The 23,143-nt window shown below is 39.6% G+C and overlaps 1 protein-coding gene across 1 annotated transcript; it reads left to right on the top strand.

The window, feature by feature from the left end:
* Positions 1 to 233: 233 nt before the first annotated feature.
* LOC120433349 lies at positions 234 to 3,273 on the top strand. Its single transcript, XM_039599482.1, has 7 exons — positions 234 to 332; positions 552 to 890; positions 989 to 1,273; positions 1,425 to 1,520; positions 1,774 to 1,869; positions 1,946 to 1,974; positions 2,653 to 3,273. The coding sequence occupies exons 1-7, from the start codon at positions 272 to 274 to the stop codon at positions 2,734 to 2,736; spliced, it is 990 nt and encodes a 329-aa protein (XP_039455416.1). The 5' UTR covers positions 234 to 271; the 3' UTR covers positions 2,737 to 3,273.
* Positions 3,274 to 23,143: the final 19,870 nt, after the last annotated feature.

Genomic DNA, 23,143 nt, shown 5'->3' with positions numbered 1-23,143 from the left:
TACTGGCAACAAAGCCCCTGCACCCCACTTCCACCGGGCGCACCTTGATCTTCCAGCCTCTGTCCTCTGTATTCATCAATTTCAGAGATGCGGAAAGCTCACATACTCAATATCAACAAGAAGAAAGAAAGAACTAAAAATTACTAAAGTTGTGGTGAGGAAGTGGGATCTGACTAATGACAGGAAGTAAAAATAGTTTTAAAGAGTCATCAGCTCAGAGACTGTGACAGTTGAGATCGACAACAAGAAAGAAGTGAGGCAGAGAAGCACGATGGATGAATTCAGATGGATTCAAATGTTTTTATGTGTGATGCTGATGATTCAGATTGCAGGTAAGAATACAGGAAACATTTTAATAGCAAGAAAACTAAATTTTATCAGTATTACTATAGTCAATAACCTTTACAGTAAATAAGACAGCTGAGCATGCTCTGTTGTTTTAGGGAAGCATGGGACATGTTTACAAACCCGAGTCTAAAATCTTTGCTCTGATTGTAATAAGTGCTGCATTCTGATTTATATTTCATATTTCTCTTCAATCTTCTCAACAGTATCTGAAACTGAAACCTCCATTTTTATGAAAGTTGGAGATGACGTCACTCTGCTTTGTCTAAATGTGATAGATGAGCAGAATAACTGTGACGGTACTGAGTGGACCTTTACTTCAAGGCACAAAACAACAGTAGAGCTGATCACACTTGGACAGATTGGTGAAGAAGCCAAAATCAAATCAGACAGACTGAGTGTTACAGCGAACTGTTCTCTGGTTATTAAGAATCTCACATTTGAGGAAGTTGGTCTTTATTCATGCCTACAGTACAAATTAGGAGAAATACAAACTCTAAACACTCTGGTTCATCAGTCTCAGGTTAATCTTTTTATTATTAGTTGTGAGTATTTACATCTCAATCTCAATTTTCAGCACAACTCATTGCAGAAAAATTAATGCTCTGTCCTTGTTCTCACATTATTTCATTATGTTTACCAGTAACTGAACACATGGGCACTGATGAGGTCATTTTAAACTGCTCTGTGGTGACATATGGACAGTGTCATCACACCGTTAATTGGCTACTTAAAGGTCAAGATGTGAACAAAGATAACAAAGAAATACTGACCTCACAGACTGACTGCTCCACTACTGTGACCTTTTGGAAGTCTCACTATATTTATCCATCAAGATATGAGAACATGAAGTGTGAAGTGACTGATGCTAAGACAGGAAGTGTGCAGCTGTTTACCTTCAGCTATCAGTCCTCAGATGAGGAAACAGGTGAGCTCATGATCAGCTGTTTAAAACAAGTAAAAATAGCTAAAATATTAATTAGATGTATTTCAGGTGTTTGGGCAAAATAGTTTTTGTTGTATTTATAACACACGAACAATGTGAAAAAATTTTGAATGTTCTTTTTTCATTTATTCAGATGACAAAAAAACAACACAGAAACCAACAAGAAAAACCGAAAGATACAGAAAAGAAACAGAAACAACCACAACACCAATGAAGGATGATTCACATGGTAGTCACTCAAAACACATCCTTATGTCATGTATACTGTTGTAATCCTTTTTAATCATAATATTTAGTGGAACATAATAATTTAGATTTAAATGTCCAGATTAAATAAATGAAGAACCTAAATAAGCACTACATAAAAAGAAAAAAATTAAAATGTTTCATGGGATCTAATATTTGTTTTAAAATGTTTGTTTGATATAAAGTTATTGTTTTTTATTATGTAATGCCAAGTTTGGATGTTTTCTTTTTTTCAGATTTTTCTGTATCTTCGAGGTTCATTATTGTCTCAGTGGGTTTAGCAACACTTTTAATCACTGCTGTGACAGTCAACATATGGAGCAGAACTAAAGGTAAATTTAATATTGAGGAATTTGAATGATTTTTAATTTTGATTTGAAACAGAAAAAATGACTTCTCTCATTTTAGGTCAGAAAACACAGATGGATCAAACCACAGTAAGTAACTCAGCAAGTTAAAAATCTTTCGGTTGTTTTTCTCATACTTGTTATTTTCTAATAACTGCAGATGATGTTCATGAGATTATTTTGGATTTCCTGAGCTTAAGTGGTTCAGCAGATAGACGAGAGTCAGATGTCTACAACTTGGCAGGATATTAAAAACCACACGTGAGAGTTTTGGGAAATTAAATTAACACTGCTTATAAATTAACATTGAACTTATCTTTATGTCACATACAAACACAGAGAAAAGTAAAAAACACAGATCAGCAAAATCCAGTAAATCCTGCAGGAGAAAGGGACAAGGAAAACTGGAATATTTACAATATGGGGAGAAAGTTGAAAAGCACAGATGAAGTTGGTTAAAGTAGGAAGCAATAACACAAAAAACCATGTGACAAACCTTCAAAATAAAAGTAAAAATAACTGCATAAAAACACCTCTCAGATTATATAGTTTGTTTTGTCGGACGTCATTGTGGTGCATTTTCCCCTCTCAGTAAAATAAAGAGAGAAAAGGAACAACCACTCAAAAACACAAAAGAAGAGAAAACTAAGAACTAATAGAAAGAATATAACTGAAACCACAGGTAATAATAAATACAATGCCAATTTATTTACATTGACTCACAATCTGATACATTTTGTTTTGTTCTTGTTTGCTTGTTTTTCACAGGTACATTATGATAAAGATGAAGATGATGTTTCAATAAACTATGAAAGCATTGGAGGCTCTGGTGTTTCTGTCAGATACCACTGATCAACAACATCAGCTCAGCAGAAAAAAAACTGCTGTTGTATTATCAGTATAATCTTATCTAGTTTATTAGATTTAATCCTATTGTTACGGCCCTGGTCATCTTTTGAATCACAGTGGGTGGATTTTGCTGGCAGCTGCTGATTGGTTCCATCATCAAGTGGCTGTTTTAAAAACCCTCTCCAGCAGACTCCCCGTCAGTAACTGACAGCAGCAGCAGGCCCGTCCTTGGCCTCCAAACCATCTATGACAGATTTGGGTGTGTGATTTCAGAGAATTGCTAAGTTTTGTATATAGTGTGTTGATACTTTCACTTTTAACTAAGCGCTGAAGCTGATGGTGTGAACTGCCTTATTATTGGGGGTAGTGCTTGGCTTTTGTTTGGTTTTTTGTTTTAGATTCCTGAAAGACCATTATGAGTTTTGTAGCATGTCTTTATTGACCGTTAAATAGCATCACTAGACTTTTAAATCTGTATTAGTTTCTCCTTTTTTATTGCTTACAATGATTTCATCTGGAAATAAAATGTTTTTCTATTCATTTGTTATTTTTTTCACTTTTTTTCCAGGTGAAAAACATCATGACAGAAATAACATTAACAGTGATGATTTTGTCCCCCTACCGTCTCCCCCAACTATCCCTGCCTACAACTAGTTTTGCCCTAAATGAATGCCTGGCTCATTCAGGCATCAGATGTTTACAGTTTCTTATTTTTCTTCTTATTTCATGTTTTCTCTAAATAACTTGGAATGATGCTTCCAATGGGCCTGTGAAAGACATAGATTGGCACTATTTAATCAGCTGGTTAACATTAATAATTTATTATGTATTTGTAGAATTACATCCATCGATGCCATTTTCACAGTTTTTTATAGTCCACCCACAACCACAGCAGATGGCTACCCCTCCATGAGCCTGGTTCTGCTGGAAGTTTTGTCCTCTTAAAAGTTTTTCCTTCTAACCTTCACCGAAACACTTGGTCATATGGTCAACTTTTGTTGTGATTTAGCGCTATATAAATAAAATTGAATTGAATTAAGTTGGAAAAACTACTCAAGATTATACAGCCACTCTCTCCACACCACTTCCTGTTAGCTTACTACAGGTCATAAGCCGTCTCTTTGTTGGGCTGCACAGCTCAGCTCACACTGAACAAAAACCAACTCATCATGTGCCCAGTGTGAAAAGCTGCTCCTAAAAAAGACATTGAATGTTCAGCATTATAATCTCATTAATGTTTTGGCCACTTGTGTGTTCTGATTTTATCAGGTCATTATTAGAAAACAGTGAAACATTAACATCAGGAAATCTGAGAAAGAACTGAAAATGGTTAAATTTGTGGTGAGGAAGTGAGATTTGACAGGAATAATGGCAGGAAGTACAAGTAGTCTTACAGAGTCATCAGTTTAGAGACTGTGACAGTCAAGCCAGAGAACAAGAAAGAAGTGAGACAGAGAAGCACGATGGATGAATTCAGATGGATTCAAATGTTTTTATGTGTGATGCTGATGATTCAGATTGCAGTTAAGGATACAGGAAACATTTTAACAGCAGTTAAAGTAAATACTATTCATATCATTACAATCACTAACCTTTACAGTAAATAACATGTTTCTAAACTTGTCTCTAAAATTATCTTCACTCTGATTGTAAAAAGTAATGTATTCTAACTTATTTCAATCATCTCAAAAGTACTGAATGAAATATCCATTTTGATGAAATCTGGAGATGACGTCACTCTGCTTGTCTGAATCAAATCAAATCACTTTTATTGTCACATCACATTACTGGTTCGGTGGTACAGCGCATGTGAGTGAAATTCTTGTGTGCAAGCTTCACAAGCAATAGTGGTGTGCAAAATACAAGAAACATAAAAGACAAAACAAAATCTAAGAATAAGAAATATGAGAATTATAAGAATAAACATATGTACAAATATAAGAATGTATGCATATTACTAAGTATGTATATACACACACACACACATATATATGTATATATGTGTGTGTATATATATATATATATATATATATATATATATATATATATATATATATATATATATAAATGAAATACACAGAGGTAAGCAGTGAATATTGTGAAATGGCATATATGTACAATATGGAGTGCATAAATGTTGAAGTTCCAGTAAGTGAAAGTGAGGTGATTATGAAGTGTTCAGCAGTCTGATGGCCTGATGAAAAAAGCTGTCTCTCAGTCTGCTGGTTCAGGACTGGATACTTCAGCACCTCCTGCCCGATGGAAGTAGTTTGAACAGTTTATGGCTGGAGTGACTGGAGTCTTTGATGATCCTACCTGTTTTCCTCAGGCACCGCTTCCTGCAGATGTCCTGGAGGGAGGGAGGCTCACCTCCAATTACCCTTTCAGCACACCGCACCACTCTCTGGAGAGCTTTGTGGTGGTAGGCGGTGTTGCCATACCAGGTGGTGATGCATCCAGTGAGGATGCTCTCAATGGCACAGCAGTAGAAGGTCCTGAGGATGTGGGGGCTCATGCCGAATCTCTTCAGTCTCCTGAGAAAGAAGAGGAGCTGCTGCGCCTTCTTCACTGTTTTGTTTGTGTGAACTGACCATGTGAGATCCTCCACCAGATGTACACCTAGGAAATAGAAGCTGCTCACTCTCTCCACAGCAGCGCCGTTGACGGTGATGGGGGTATATGCTTCCCTACACCACCAGCAGTCCATTATCAACTCTTGTGTTTTCGTGACGTTGAGGATGGCTCTCTTGGCACACTGGTGCCAAGAGAACCATCCTCCTTGTAAGGGAGGAGGTCAGCTTGGCTTATCACCTCATAATCTTTGGTGATAAAACCCACCACTGTAGTGTCGTCCGCATACTTCACAATGATGTTGGAGTTGCTAGTGGCCATGCAGTCGTAGGTGTAGATTGAGTACAGAAGAGAGCTCAGTACACACCCCTGTGGAGCACCAGTGTTCATTATGGCGGGGGATGAGGTGATGCTGCCCAGTCTGACGACTTGGCGTCTGCCCGACAGGAAGTTAAGGATCAAGCTGCAGAGAGAGCTGCTCAATCCTAGATCCTGCAGTTTCCTGTCCAATTTCCAGGGAACGATGGTGTTGAATGCTGAGCTTTAATCTACAAACAGCATTCTCCCATACGTGTCTCTCTTCTCCAGGTGCGAGAGGGCAGTAAATATAATAGATGAGCAGAATAACTGTGACGGTACTGTGTGGACCGTTACTTCAAGGAACAGAGAAATAGTAGAGCTCAAACTCAGTCAGACAGACTGAACGTTACAGCGAACTGTTCTTTTGGGAATGTTTGATCTACAGTGCAAATTAGGAGAAACATGAAGTCTGATTGTTCATCACACTTTGGTTAACTCTCTGGTATTACCTTTGAGTACTGATATCACACTATTTTTATCTCAAATTGTCTTTTTGAAAAAAAAAACTTCTTAAAACAAACAAACATTAAACAAATATAACAATAATCAAAAAAGCTACAATGTTAATTCGTCTATTTGTGCCATCTTTGTCTCTCATTATTACATTATGTTTTCCAGTCAGCTATTTACCTTCAAACCCTCAGGTGAGAAACAGGTAAGATCATGATCCACTTTTTAAGGTGACTAACATATTTATTTAAGGGGTTTTAAGCTTTTAAGTAGAAAAGTTTTTTTTATTATTTTCATTATTATTATTTTACAACAGAAGGAAAACATGAAAAATTGTATTCGAGTAACACAAAAACAACAAACAAATCAACAAGAAGAAGAACATTTACAAATCCAAAATACACTATAATTTGTATTTATTCCCTGAATATCCATTACATGCATATTCATCCAATAAAAGTTAATCTTTTAGCAGTATGTGTAGCAACTACCAGCTTGTTTTGTTTTTCTCTAAATACATTTGAGTGAAATAAACTAACATACTTGAGTGACAGAACAAGAAGCTGGGTGAAGAGAGGATGTCAGAAACTTCATCAGTGTTTTAAATGATTTATCTGGTCATTATTACAGAGCCAAACCTGCTGCTGACCTCTGCTGCTGTTTAAAGAAGATTCTCAGCAAAACACTTTGGCAGCTCCCCTATTGATCATGGCACTTGTTATTTTTGGGATGGTTTTGGTAGCTTGGACAGCAGCTCCAAGGAAAGATTATCTTTTATTAATGTGGCTAGGGTACCATGTAAGAGCTATTAGCACTAATAAAGAATAATAGTCAGACTTTTACTGTTTCACAAAGGGTTAAAAAGTGAACATCCACAATTTAGACTTTAATTGCAGGAAATTTTATTAACGCAATTAAGCAAAAGCAAAGCAAAACCAAATAGTAAAAATCACAAATCAATAATCAAATTAATTGAACTATATTTATCTAACTACTCTGAGCTAATATTGGTTTTGTTCTTATCTTTGGTGAGGAGAGGTTTGCGGAAGGACACGCATTGAAAGCCGTACAGACCAACCATGTTTACAGAAAAATCCATAACTAATTTTTTAAATTGTTGTTGTTGTTGTTTTTTAAATTTTCTTAAAGTAAATATAATTTCTGCCAGGACTACTTTTTAACAGCTATGAGCTAGAAAACAGGACTATTACACCAAATACTGGCATTTGGTGGCAGCTGGATTACTAACAGCCCACAGCATTCATTTTCCGGGTTTTGTGTTATATTTAAGTTTTAAATTCCTGTTATGACATCATTATCATTCTACTAATGTTGTGCTTTAGTTATTGTTCTACTATATTCACTTTTTATTAAATTTTGAGGCCTTGAGTACTTTATTGTTCCAGCATTTAAGTGTTTGAATTTCTTTCTTATTGATTTTAGTTCCCTCCATCTCGCCTACGTGCTTTTCCTCTGTCTGTTATGTTAGGTGTTAGTCTTGTCTCTAGATTTATTTGTCTTTTTTCATTTCCTATTTTATTTTGGTTAGTTTTCTTTAATTTCCTGTTAGCTTTACTAACACCTTTGCCAACTCTGCTGTGATTGCCTTGAGCTGTGTGTATTTACATTCACCGGCTTCTGCTTCCCAATTTGAGCCTTGTCTTCCCTTTGCCCTTTTAAGTATACTGCCTTTGCTTTGATAGTTTCTCTAACTAATCTTATCTTCCTTGCATCAAGCTGGATTTTGATTTTGGGTTTCCTGTTTTTACTGTTCTTATTTTGTATTTAGCCAAAAGAAAAAAATCCACTGTGTAACTTGAATAAAACCGGTATCAAAACCCATCTTATCTGTAAATAAGATGTATTTATATTATTTATTTATTTATTAAAGTGCCTGCAGGAGAAATTAAAGAAAAAAATTAAAAAATTAATACAATATTCTTTCTTTCTATCCACTAGAAGGCCTCAGTCATCCTGTGTTCAACATACCAGCCTTCCTTCCTTCCATCTATACTGCACTTGTTACAGAGTTCTGCTCTGTTGTTTACTTAAACAAACTCAAAATCAGTTTGCACATTTTTCCCTTGCTTGAGTATATTTTTATTTTATTTCTTTACATTACTAAAGATAGTTTGAGTATATCTGGGTATATCTGCTCCTTTTTATTAGTGTTCTATACATTAACATGCTAATAACAGGCCTGTGACTGAAACACTGGTTATCACAAATAATGTGTTCATGATATATTTGTTGAATTTAATTTGCTGAACCCTAGGGTTATAAACACTAGAGCATATTGATGAGCATATTTTATATTAATATATTATATATAACATATTAATGAGCATATTTATTTACCAATTTCACAGATTGTTGTTTAATGCTGCTGCTGATAAACCCTCAACCACAGCCTCTATTCTCACCACTTACCGTTTTCTCCTGCCCATCACAGTCTGTCGGAAACCAAGAGTGTTGCTAAGACCCTAAAACATTTGGGGACTTTACCCTCCCTTAATTTTTTTTAGATTTTCACTTGTAACAGCAGATTCTTAAAAAAACAGTAAAATGAGCATATTTATTGGTCATTTGATACATCTCAGCTGTGAATCTGTTAGAGGTCATTTAGACAGCTCTTCATTTGGATGTTAAACCCTCAAAGCTCTGCTGCCTGTTGTTACCACATTGTTTTTTTTTTTTTTTTTTTTTTTTTTTTTTTTTTTAAACCTGTCCCGTTTGGTTCTTTTGCCATCAGAATTATTGTCTAAAGGCGAAGAAAGATGCCCAACGGATTTACTTTACCAAATGGACCATCCCAGCCTTGCCGTAATGGTCCATTTGATTCACCTTTTATTGTTTATTTTATTTTGACTTGCTGAATACGGGACAGACTTGACTGGTGGAAAGAAAGGGGAGAAAGAAAGAGGGAAAGAAAAACAGCTGAGAAGAGGGACGGGGGAGAAGGGCAAAAACCAAAAACCAACAGAATAAGCAGACAAAAAATACATATATCGATCACCTGGATCACCTGTTGAGAAAGAAAAAAAGAAAGCAAGCAGAAGAAAACGAGAGTAATAAACAACATCACAATGATATATGGGAATATGACAGTAAATACTAAATATTAAACATTATTGTGCAGCACGTGGGATCGACAGCGCACAGTGTGCTTTGAGGTAGGAGCCAAAAGGGTGTAGTTTGTGTGTGTGATCACCCGTGTGTGCACCTGTGAGCATGAAGCGCTTGTTTTTAAAAGGTTCCTTCATGTAATGATCTGCTAGAGGTGTGGGGGCCACTGCCCCGTCCTCCAGGGCATGAAGCAGGTATGGAGGAGATCAAAACTCCAGACATCCAGAGGCCCCCAGAACACAAGAGACCAAGGAAGACCAACAGAGGGCAGCAGCGCATGCTATCCCAGAAAGAGCTGAGGAGAGTCCCAGATGAGGGGTCACTCAGCAGCCGCGGAGCAGAAGCCGGGGGTTGCAGTGACGTGCCCGTGAGCTCCGCCGGCAGCCAGCTGTGCCTGAGTGACCGAGCCCGGGCTGAGAGGCCGAGGGCACCCCATCCCAAGTGGCCCGAGCGAGCCCCAGGCTCCAGGCCCCGATAAGCAGCCGCCAAGGAGTGAGCCGGTGGGTACCTGGGCGCCCACCCCCGGACACAAAGAACCACCAACGCACCGATGTCTGAGGGCGTCTGCCACCGGCAGGGGAAGTGGTGGGGGGAGATGGGCCTCCAAACCTTGGAGGGCCTGAGATGTCCCCAGAGAGGTGGCGTCTGATACCCAACCTGACATAAAGACACAGACAAACAGGCACACACAGATACAAACATCTATTCCCACCCTCATGCTCTCATATACAATTACTCAACACTCACCCAACGTGGAGACGGACATAAAGAGACGCTGTACACACAATCACACTCCCCAAGCGTACTCTAAGCCCGAGTCTAGGTACCCCTTGCCCTGGAGGGGAAACTGCGCCCAGACCCAGGTGATGTTACCCTTTTCCCTGCGGTGGGAGAAGCAGACTGCCCCGACTCCGCAGCAGCAGGAGGCCCCACATTCCAGACCCCAGTCGGACGGCCAACTCCTCCTCCTAGCCCCCGCTCCAGCAGGTCGCAGAGAACGGGGTGTGGGAAGACTCAAACCTCCCTCCACCCGCTCTTATGTAGTGTTGATGTATGTGTGTTCTAAGGTGCATTTAAAACCCAGGAGGGCATGGAGCCACCTGCCAGAGCAGCAGGTAAGCGTATAGTCCCTCCTGCTAGCCCTCAATGTCTACGTGTATTTAAAATTGAGAGGTGGGCAACGACGCCAGGGGTGAGGTGTACACCCTGATGGTAATTTGGAATCCGTGTAGCGTGCCCACCCCAAGATCCTATATGTATGTGTAATGAGAGTGTGAGTAATGTGAATGTCTAAGTTGTGGGATAAAATTGAGGCAGAGGCAGCCAGAAGGGGACAGAGGGGGATGTCTCCTCTGCACCCTGGTGACACACCCCTACCCCAAGGCCCTGCATGTGTGGGTGATTGTGGTGGAGCGGGAAGAGGGAGGCAGCTGGAGATGGGGAGGGAAGGAAGGGAGGGGCAAGTGACCCCTCCCTGGGGCCAGCTCCCCCGCTGACCCCAGTAGGCACCCCATACTCTGCAACCCGCCAGGAAAGGGGGCCCAGGCCCATCCGGACCGGGGCCCAGTGCAGCAACGCCGCCCAGCCCCACAGAGCCCGGGACAGTCCACCCGACCCCACCACAGAGAAAACTGCACCCACCCCATCATCCACTCATCTTCCAGACTACACAAGACAATAGACGCCCAGGCTGAGATCTTCCTCCACCTCTCCTGTATCTCCCCCTCCTGCAGAGAGAGTTCCTGAAGAGAGGAAATCTCCTGCAGGATTTGACAACCTCCCCCACCAGTTGAAGAGCCCCCCAGGTGGTTCGATGCACAGGCGGCACCCTGCGCCAGGACTGGGCCCCCATACACCCACCCGCCCACAACCCCGGCAACACACCAACCAGGACCCAAGCCCCTGAGGCTTGGCCAGGGCCCCAGCCCAGAGACGGAGTGCCCCCAGAACCTCACGCCCATCCCGGACCCACCCAGGGGCAGCCAGGCTACCAGGTCAGTAACCCACGTCCGTCAGCACAGACCACATTGTAACGAACACACTTCCCCTCGACTTCTTCAGGGGGAAATTACTTAAGATTAACGATGAGGAACTGTTGGGTTTCACTCCAATAGAATAGATTATCTGCTATATTTCCTGTACCTGCAGTTGTAAAATCAATTCATCTCACTTATGTTGGTTAAGTGCCTTCTGATTTAAAATATTAAAAAAAGGGGAGCAGCATTATTCCCAAGAAAATTCTCACATTCGACTTCTTTATTCATTATTTTCTTTTCAATGTCAAACAATTCAGTGTCACAAATCAATTGTGAGAATGACAAAAATATGAACCTGCTGAGTCTTCATATAAATCTCCTTTAGAAAAAAACGTTTCAGAGATGTGAAAAGCTGATTTACTCCAGCTGTGTAACATTATCATCAACATAAATAAGAGAGGACTGAAAATTGCTAAATTTGTGGTGAAACATGACAAATGACAGGAAGTACAAACCGTCCTAAAGAGTCATCAGTTCAGAGACTGTGACAGTTGAGATTGAGAACAAGAAAGAAGTGAGACAGAGAAGCACGATGGATGAATTCAGAGGGATTCAAATGTTTTTGTGTCTGATGCTGATGATTCAGATTGCAGGTAAGGATAGAGGAAACATTTTAATAGCAGTGAAGTAATAATCGTATCAATATTATTACAATCACCTATAACATGAATAAGACAGCTGAGCATCCTCTGCTGTTTTAGGGAAGCATGTTTATAAAGTTGTTTCTAAATTGATCTTCACTCTTATTGTAAAAACTGCTGTATTTTAATGTTTTTTAACGGTTTTCTTCAATGAAGTTGTTGATGACGTCACTCTAAATGTGATGACCAGAATAACTGTGACGGTACTACATGGTTTTTTATTTCAAGAAACTAACAGTACAGCTGATCAAACTTGGACAGATCGGTGAAAAGGCCACAACTAAACCAGACAGACTGATTATTGAGGTGAAATGTTCTCTCTCTGTTATAAAGTATTACCCCATTTACTCAGCAGGATACAACACAGTGAAGTGTGAAGTGACTGATACAGACACAGGAAGAGTGCAGTCATTTACCTTCAGCCCTCAGCCCTCAGGTGTGGAAACAGGTGAGCTCATGATCAGCAGTTTAAGATGACCTCAAATATTAGTTTGATTGATTTCAAATTTTTAAGAACTTTTTTTTTTCTATTAACAACTTGTGAAATAATGAAACACTTTTTGGTTTGGTTTTGTCATTTATTCAGCTGAAGCAAACACAACAAAGGAACCAGCGAGAAAAACTGAAAGCAGCACAAAATCAGAAACAAACCCAATCAGCAATCCTTCAAAATCACGTAAGATTATGATGATTAAGCAGGAGAAACACATCGATTTTATTTTAGAGTTTTAAGGAGTTCATACTTTAGTTTACATCTTTTTTCCTAATTAATATTATTTACATTTTGATGAGAGAAAATCATTTACTTATCCTATAGGAATCATAAGATGTAACATTTGATATGACAGTGTTGTTTTGGCAGGAAACATTGTCCACTTTTGTAATTTAACATAAATGTATATGAGTATCATGGCTGTTAAATGGTGTGAAAAGTTTTTCAAACATTTCTCCAAATGTTTGAAAACCATGCAAAAATGTTTTAAATTTGTTTTGTCTGCTTTTTCGCAGCTATTTCGTGGTACATCAATGGAGCTATTGGTTTGGTTGCACTGCTGATAACAGCTGTGTATCTCATCATAAGGAAACGAATGAAAGGTGAGAACATTTACAGATAAAACATATATAAGTCGTTCTATGAATGTTAGAGTTGACTGTTTTTGTCTTTCCAGGAAAGAAAATGCAGAAGAATAAAAATCCTGTGAGTTTTGAAACATTTAATTAAATGTTCCTATATCTGCCACTAAAAAGACAATTAAATAAACCGCTCATCTTTGAGGGAGTGTTAACAAGAACTAAACTGCCTTCATAGACATGGTTTTCCACCAGATGTAACCGCACTATGTCTGTTTTTCAGGGACTGAGTTCAAACCCTGCAGAGACTCAAACCAATCAGAGCTCGGTGAGATCACCCACTACACCCAGAGTTAAAAACACTTCTTCTTATTCTCTAGAAAATTGTAAATGCATGACACTAACTGAAAAGGCATCCAAAAGATAAGAAAGTTAGACCAAAAATAAAATCAGTAGACCACACCATGAGAGGTCAAAACACAAATACAATATCTTGAGACATCATTTATGAGGAATTAAAGTGATGAATGAAGAGTTGTTTTTGTTGCATGACAGTGAGACATATTTTCAGGGATAACTGTTGGCAAGCAAAGTAGGATCCAAGTGCAGAACTCAAATCCATGTAAAACTCAAAGAGCAGCTTTATTGCTGAACTTAGGAGACCAAAATGCAAAACACAAAATAACTCAGGCAAGACTAAAAACCTGGAATTCACAAACTAGTCTCTAAGGAACATAGAACATAACAAAGAACAGAAGCAAACTGGGGCTTTAAATACACATGAGGAGATTAGGCCATAGTGGAGACTGGGAACACAGCTGTATGGTGGCCCTGAGAGGCCAAACAGACTGCAACTTAAGAAAACACCAGCAATAAGAAAAATGCTGCAAAAGCACTCAAAACACAATGAAAATAGCAAAAAACGACAATGGAAATAGAAAAAAACAGATTTCCAAAAGCACAAGGGAAGTGTTTCTGGGGAGACAATAACCTGACGGACCAGTTGCAGGAACCAAAATATGCTAAGAATTGCGCTGGGAGACACTTAAAAGAAGTGGAGGATTTATCGGTTTTGTGAGGAAAGAAAAGATGAGAGGTAAATGTGTTAGCCTGACTATTAGCCTAAACATCCGTCATCAGTATTATATGAATCATGATAAAACACACCTAGCATGTTTTGGGTTCCTGCAACTGGTCCGTCAGATTATTGTCTCCCCAGGAACACTATCCCTTTTGCTTTTGGAAATCTGTTTTTTCCTATTTGTGTTTTCTTTTATCCTGTTTCTGTTGTCATTTTTCTTATTTCTATTGTGTTTTGTGTGCTTTTGCAGCATTTTCTGATTCTTATATAGCAATTTTCTACTCTCCCACAGTAGTCAAAGCACTGTAAACAACATGCCTCATTCACACAAGCACTTCTAAACACAAGTGCAAACTAACCAACATTCACACTCCGATAAACGCATCGGAGGGCAACTTGGGGTTAGTATCTTGCCCAAGGATGTTTGGCATGCAGACTGGGGAAGCCAAGCATTGAACCACCAACCTTCCAATCAGTAGCTCACCTGCTCTACCACCTGAGCCACAGCCACCCCAACTTGGTCTTGTTTTCTTAAGTTGCAGTCCGTTTGGCCTCTCAGGGCCACTGCCTGACAGCAAGAAGGTCCTGAGTTCAATTCCACCATCAGGCCAGGGTCTCTCTGTGTGGAGTTTGCATGTTCTCCCCGGGTACTCCAGCTTCCTCCCACAGTCCAAAGACATGCACTTTGTGGGGATAGGTCAATTGAAAAATCTAAATTGCCCATAGGTGTGAATGTGAGTGCAAATGTTTGTCTGTCCCTGTGTGTTAGCCCTGCGACAGACTGGCGACCTGTCCAGGGTGTACCCCGCCTCTCGCCCTATGACAGCTGGGATAGGCTCCAGCACCCCCTGCGACCCTGAAAAGGATAAGCAGATGGATGGATATTACTGAGGAGTCAGCATGTTCTTCTCTTCATTGTTTAGGTGGATCCTGAAGTTTCCTATGTCACCATCAGCAACACCTAGAAAACCAAGATAAGGTGTCTTGTTTAATGATATCTGTTTCTTTGTTTGTTTGTTATTATTTTATTTATATATCAGACAGCTTTTTTCAGGTTCGTGTTGATGATGAAATGCTGCAGTGACCTCTGCTCTACTGTCAATTTTAAAATAACATAGTTCAAACTGTTGAAAAAATGAATTTGCATTTAATGGAAAGACAATTTTTGAATATTGTTAATGGGTCCAACAGATTTAAAGAAACACCAGTTTTTGGGACAGTGCCCAGCTACAGTATAATAAAATTAGTTTTCCTTTTTTTTAATGAAAATATAATTGGTACCAGGAGGTCTTTGCTAATGATATGAGCAGTTGCTCTAAGAGAAGGCTGGATAGAAAACATACAACTACAACTATTGCTATTGCTAGACTATTGAACAGCCCACACGATTCAGTGCCATGGTCCTAGAGTTTTGAGTTGTATTTGAGTTTCAAATTTTTGTTCTGATGATCTTCCTTAGCTTTTATTTTAATTTTTTATTACCTGTTTTTACTGTTCATCTTATGTTGAATTGTTCCTCTGTCAAAAGAAAAGAAAATCCAAAGTATTGAAAGGAATCTATCAATATGCTCTTTATTTTGTTCTCATTTTTATGATGATGCGTAGGTTGACAGTTGAGGTCAGGCAGGAGTCTGTGGTCTATGATGTTTGTGGACAACATTAAGAAACAGGTGAAATAGAGCCTGTAGAGGTGGAGGTGTGTTCTGGAGAGAACTTGTGTGAATGAGAGGGAGACCAGTGTGACAGAGATGCTGTAAGGAGGAGAGGTCATGAAGGTGGACAAATTCAAATACCTGAGGTCAAACAGCCAAAGCAACATTAATGATGTCATTATCATCATGTAACCACATCATTTCTTTAGGGATTAATAAAGTTTTGTGATTCTGATTATATTTTGTTTTTGTTGTCCGCAGGTGAATTATGACAAAGATGAAGATGATGTTTCAATAAACTATGAAAACGTTGGAGACTCTGCTGTTTCTTTCAGACGCCACTGATCAACAACATCAACTCAGCAGAGGAAACTGTTGTTATATTATCAATATCATCTCATCTGGTTTTACAGGTAGATATAAACTAGATGAGAACTTTAAAGCAATGTTAACAGTTTTTGAGTTTCACACTGTTTTTATTTTAATCTGATAGAAGATGTGTATTCAAGTTTTAATCTTCTCTTGTTAAATATGACTGTTGTTAAATACCTTTAATGAACCATTTAAGTCGCAGTCACTATTGTGACACAGCAAACTTCAGCAATTAAAAGTTTCTAAAAGTGTTTCTGAATTATGTCTCAATGCATTTTAAGCTAACATCAACATAATAAACTCTCTAAGTGAAATATGTGCAGTGTCTAAAGTCCAGTATGAGTTTTATAACATGTCTTTCATGATCATTAACCAGTGTCTTGAATATTATTGTTTATAGTGATGTAATCTGGAAAGAAAATGCATTTCTCTTCATTTGGTTCTATTTTTACAGAACAAATTTTAAATGCTCACAGTTTAGGTCTGAGCAGAGCCAGAGGTCCTCAGTTTTCATTTTTCAATTTTGTGCCTCCTCATCTCCTGTGTCCAAATGCTTGGGATCTGCAAATCAATTTCAATAAACCAAGTAAACCATGTTAAAGGATGTTTTAACTCAGAGGAGTGAGAGAAGAAAGGAGACAGGAGAGGAGACTTGCTGGAGGAGCTATTATCAAGGATGCACAGGTGTGTCCTTTGGATAAGTTTGTATTTCGCAACCATCTTCTGCTTGCTTGGTCACAATTTCTGTTTTAAATTATCAATGAAACAGTTTGAGTCCATATCAGCCTCACAACTTTGAAGGACTGAACACCACAGACTCTCTAAACCAGGGGCGTCGAACTCCAGGCCTCGAGGGCCAGTGTCCTGCAGGTTTTAGATCTCACCCTGGGTCAACACACCTGAATCAAATGATTAGTTCATCACCAGTCCTCTGGAGAACTCCAAAACATGTTGAGGAGGTAATTTAGCCATTTAAATCAGCTGTGTTGGATCAAGGACACATCTAAAACCTGCAGGACCGGCCCTTGAGGCCTGGAGTTCGACACCTCTGCTCTAAACTTTTTAAACTGATTTCATACGGTCAACATTCAAATTCAATAAAAAATTTGCAAAATTTTTGGAAATACTTGTGATAATAATTTGTAGCCACACTCTCACCAAAACACTTTCATTTCTCAGAAACTCGTTCAGTTCAACAATTAGGAAGAGGAGCGTCTCAGACCTGCTTTATGTTCTATAGCTGCAGCTGTGTAATCAAATTGTCTTAGACATCAAGAATCAAACTGTGGTGGCTGAGGTGTTTGACCCTTCAACAGAACCTTGTTATGTGCTTTCTGTTTTCTTACATTTTAACACTGGAATTACTGAGCCTTTTTTTCCTGGTGCAAGTCCCTACTACTAGATTTACTAGCCCTGTGCAAATTTCAATTTGCGTAAATTCCCTGAACCTAACACCTCCTAGCACCCTGCTGAGATTTTCACAGGGCTTCAGCTCCATTGTTCTCCTGCTTTTGTTGTGCAAACACACCCTCCCCCAAACCCCCAACCAGGAGAGATTCAGGTCTTTCCTTCCCTGCAAGGCTACTTTCCTTCCTTACCTGCAGCGTGCAATACACCATGGTAGTTTCTATGTGCAATATTTCTCATATGCAATATTAGTTCTTGTCAATCCCTGTCACTACATTTCATGCATGTCCATAAACATATATACACAGAGTTGTACATATATTTATATAGCCACACCTTACATAATATGCATAGTCTAGTTACACACACACACACCAATATTTTTCAATACACGTGTCCATATTTATGTTTCCAGATAGTTTGTATAGTGCACTTTCTATACTGTACTCTTGGTACAGTTTTTATTTTTATTATTATTTTTGCTGCGTTTGTCTTGCACTGTCCACTTTTCTGCAATGACAATGCAGATTTTCCACCTGTGGGACTAATAAAGACAGATTAGCTGCGTTTGTGTGTGTGCAACATTTGCATTTATTTACTCTGAGTCGCGAATTTCTGACACAGGTTAACCTGCTGCGATTCCTGTTGCAGCTGTCTTGCACCTGGCACTGCCTGGCACGAGACACTTCTAAGCACTGAAGTGGAGAATACCTCTCGCTGTGTAGTGTCTTTTGCAAGTTGAGGAAGTTCTCGCCGGACTTTATTCACCGTGCCCAGTAACGTTGTTTTGCACTGCATGAAGACATATTTGGTGTCCAAATCCGTGGCCATCCAGAACTTGATCCCAAATTTGTCTGGCTTGGTTGCAATATACTGTGTGAATGGACAACGAACCTTGGTAGGGAACAGCTGTTCATCTATGTGTTCTCCTGGAGTGAAACTCTTAGCACAGTTCTTGTTGAAGCGTGTCCAGATGTCGGAGATCGCCGCAAATTTGTCTGTTTTCACCCGTTCTGCCCGCGTGTCCTTGTCATCAAATCGAAGGTGTTGCATAATTGAAATGAATCTATCTCGGGGCATTGTCTCTTTGATTACTGGTACCAGAAATCTTTCTGACCAGCAATCCACAATGGCACCAACAGGACACATGATTGCTCTTACAAACAGGATTGAAATGAATGCCATCAGTTCATGAACTGACAAATTCCAGTCCTGCTCTGCTCTGTGGGCTTGATTGACCGTACACTCCCTGGTGGGGAGTAATTAAAACAATTAGAAAATGGTAAATTTACATGAAGCTCACTCTAAATGGGTTTATATAAATATCATATGTAATATGGCAATGACAAACCTTAGCAGACTCTGTGGGTCCAGCTTGCGCAGTGAAGCACGAGCGATTTGCTTCTGCCCTGGGCATTCCAATGTCCTCCTCAACCCACACAGTGCCGTCTTTTGCAGTGTGGCAAAAGAACTGAGGGACAGAATTTATTTTTTATGGTTTTTGTTTTTTAATTTTTTCTATTTTTACATGAACAGGCAGAGGAGAGAACACACAAAGCTGGAGAGATCACATATGCCACTCATGTCATTGTATTAGCAACTATTGATTCTGTTTTCACACATTTTTTTATAAATTAAACAGACTTGTTTTTCCATATATTGTGAATGTGTGTCTTTCATATTTGCAGGTCAGTCAATGTGTGGGATATTTTGTATAGATACAGCAGGCATTTTTGAGGGTTGTAACACAGATTTTTCTCTTGCCTTGGATCGGAGCTACTCTGAGTGAACAAATGCAAATGTGCCAGGCCTCAAAGATAATGGGTGGTTTGCACAACAAAAGCAGGAGGAGAATCGAGCTGACGACTTGTGAAAATTTCAACAGGGGTGATTAACACCTCGGGACTTCCACCAGAAAATAAAAAAGCCAGTAATTCTAGGAGGTCTTAGGTTCAGGGGATTTACGCAAATTTGCGCAGGGCTAATAAATCTAGTAGTAGGGACTTGCACCAGGGGAAAAAAGGCTTAGTAATTCTAGTGTTAACACTAGAATTACTAAGCCTGCGCAAATTTGCGTAAATTCCCTGAACCTAAGACCTGCTAGAACCTCCTGATTTCTCTCAAAAATCTTCTTCTTAACATAAACGTATATACTTATACTAAACTTATTCATTTATACTTCTCCCTCATTACATTACAGTTATTCTAGGCTGACCAGCTGTCTTCTTTTCCCCAGACAAGTCCACTTTTCACCTTCTGTCAGGAGCGTCCAGGAGGATTTTCGAGATTGATGAAAATGTGCGGGTTTTCCTATAGGCCAACAGAGGATCCGTGTGTGTGACATCGTCTCTGAGCTGCTGGTTTTAAGTGGTTGTTCTGCGCTCACAGACAGGACAGACAGTGCACAGCAGCGGGCCTGATGACGTTTAAAAGATGCCAAAGAGGAAGTGCATCTTTTCAGATGAACTGGAAAAGACATTTCCCTCGTACCATCCTGGCCGGAATAAATGGGAGGTGGAGTGCACCGTGTGCAGAGCTGGCACACACGTTAGTGTGTCTAACAAAGAAAAAATGAAAATAAAATAATAATAAAAAATAAAAATTAATCTGGTAAATTAACTGAGTTCTTTGTTACACCTGAGGAAAACAAGGATGCTGCAAGGTTCAGCAGCGCCTGCACCAAGACTGAAGCTATTGTCAATGGTGTGATAGTGTAACATTCAGTGGAAGTCACGGAAGATGGAAGTAACCATGGAGCAGAGAAAAGATTCATGTATGTATTCATAATTCAGTACTTTGATGGAAGAATAGTGGCTTGCAGACAAAACAGAAACAGCAGAAACCATTGCGCACACGTCTTATACAGATGAGGCCATATTTCTGCACCATTATTTAAATCCAGAGGGGTTTAAGTTATTTTTTTACCCTTGTTGATGTGTAAGAGCCTATATGACATTTTTATTTCACCATTCATTAACTGCACAGAGAAAGCATTGTTTAAAATGTTAAAATTTTCTCTAAGCAAAGAGAATTATTAAAGTTCTTCATGACTGGGCAAAGTGTCCTGTTTTTTGGAAATCAAAATATGGTCACCCTAACTTATTATGAACAGTGCTGCTTAAATATGATCACAATTATTCATGGCATCTATTTTCTGAGACTCAGTTTTGAACTCTCCTCTAATTAAAAACGTTGTCATTGATATCACATTATGGTCAGTTTGCCGGCACTTTGTCTCTGGTTGACTTTGCTCCTTGTGAAACCAGTTTTATGACCTCTGCAGTTTTCTCTTTGAGACATTTTCATGAGAACAGTGTGGAGCTTTCCATGGTTCACTGATCTTCATCCTTCTTTTATCTGTGCTCTCCATCCCTGCCAAATGATATTGCAGATTGTGATCTGATTTGTTAAACACCATCTCTCTCTGTCTCACACACACAATCTCTCACACAGATGTACACACATACACAACAAAAGAGAGGGAGAGATTCGTAACCTCACAGTTTTTAAATGTGCTGCTGAGGGATTCAGACAAGAGAATTGCAAAGCAGCTACTGTAACGCAAAGTTATTTAAGGGCTAGTTTTATTGCAATGGGTGAGTTTACTGACTGACGCGCAGAAGAAATAGTTCTTTATGGAGCCTAGATGGTGTGAATGACGAGACCAAAGACTGCAAAATCTTGTACCAACAATATATTGAATAAATGGGGAACAGGGGAAATGGGACAAAATAATTAATACAACACACAACATAAATAAATGCCCACAATTAAATAATAAATCAATGCTGTGATTTTTCTGTGCAAGAGCCCTTTTGTTAAGAGTCCTTTTGGTCCTTTGTTAAAGTTTTTTTTTAAAGTTCACTTTTAAGGAATTCCTCCTTAGGGTCCAGCTTCATGTAATGGAGAAATATGTCCGTAATCCAAAGACTGTAAAGTGGGGGAAAAGAGGGGGAAAAAAAGAATGATCCTACCGGCTTGCCACTTCAATATGAAGAAGATCAATTCAAGGGGGGGGGGAAAACCTGACCGCTGAGGTGATACGATTTTATAGGTGAATTGAGGGGAGAAAACGCTTTGTTTTCCAACGCCGTTCTAAACGCCATAAGCTTACAGCCACAGCAGGAGTCGAACCCGGAAGTATCCCTCCACAGCCGGGTTAGGGTTAGGGTTAGGGGTTTTCATAGTTGCCGCAACGTGGAAGGAGCAAATGAGGAGCGGGACCTCAAATCAGCTGACGTGGGTCATGTGACAGTGCGTAGTTGATATGGGTTACAGGTTCCCCCCTCGATCTCATGTACGTCCCTGTACATGGTGGCTGGTTCCGGATGACAGGTTGCTCAGTGGCAGTAAGTAGATGGTCCTCTTCATCCTCCAGTGCATGAGTGAAGGCAGTGGTTAAGCCATGGACAAATGCCTGAATACTCTTCGAGATGGGCTGACCAAGCTTAGAGTACTGTAACCGGTCTGGTGGTTTCCTGGTCCGAGTTGATGTTCTCACAGGTTCTAGTTCAGAGCTGGAGGTGTCAGAGTTAGATGGTAGATCAGCAGCAGAGGACATACTGGCTCAGTCGGCAATTCAACATTGGTAGGTTCAGCAGAGGACAGACTCCCCTCTGATTCCACAGTTTCAGGAGCTTCCTCCTCGACAGGGGTTTCTGAGTCAAGGGTCTCGCTCTCTGCTGGCTCAACAGGAGGCAAAGGGAGCGTAGCAGGTTCACAGAATGGCATATCACATGGTAAAGTTTCAGTGGCTGGAATGGTAGATGAAGGTTTTGGCAGATTGCGGATAGTGGTGAATTGCAAAGGCTCTGAGACAGGATCAAACCATTGATGCGGTGTCATGTCGTCCTCATCTTCTGACTGAGGTTGTGCACAGTCCTCATCAGAAAGGTTGAGTGACTGCTTCCTGGTTGGTTTTACAGTTGTTTAACATAGATGAATGAATGAATGTAGATCATAGATTTAATTAAATATAAAGCTGTAAGACATCACGCATAACTCACATCCCATTTCTAATGTCTCTAACTGAACATTTGTTCCATTTTAACTTTTTGAAATTAAATGACACGGATCTGACTGTGAAACTAGGGGAAACTGCAGGCTATTATTTATTTTAATTAATGGACTCAAGAGTTTATAGGTTATAATTTTTGTTAAATTGTTACTTGAAGCCGGAATTAATACAAAAAACCTATGATGAAAGTGGTTACTCAAGTTAAACATGCAGGAAGCTGAGGGCTATTTTCCCAAAGAGCCATGATGGAGAGACACATGGAACATCAGTACAAGGAAACATCACACAACCCGGCTTAGCTCAGGTAGCAGAAAGGACTACGACTTTCAGGAGGAAAAGAGTAAACATCTATACAGACTCAGCAATTTATGTCAGTGGACCACAATGGAGATAGAGACTTTTACAACCAAAACTCCAGTAAAACAAAAAGAACAATTGGAAGAATCGATACGATAGCTGCCCAGGGAAGAGGCAGTGATGAAACAGAAGGACATCAAAGGAACCAAATATGCCTGCAAAATGGAAATGAGGCAGCAGACCTGGCAACAAGAAAGGAGGGCAAGGACAAATGATTGCTCTGACAGAGGACACTACCATCATTGACAGAAGATGATATCAAAGCAATG

Source organism: Oreochromis aureus, linkage group 15, assembly GCF_013358895.1.
Source record: "Oreochromis aureus strain Israel breed Guangdong linkage group 15, ZZ_aureus, whole genome shotgun sequence".
Taxonomy (NCBI): domain Eukaryota; kingdom Metazoa; phylum Chordata; class Actinopteri; order Cichliformes; family Cichlidae; genus Oreochromis; species Oreochromis aureus.
Note: the sequence above shows the minus strand (reverse complement) of the source record. Positions and strands in the feature narration are given on the sequence as shown.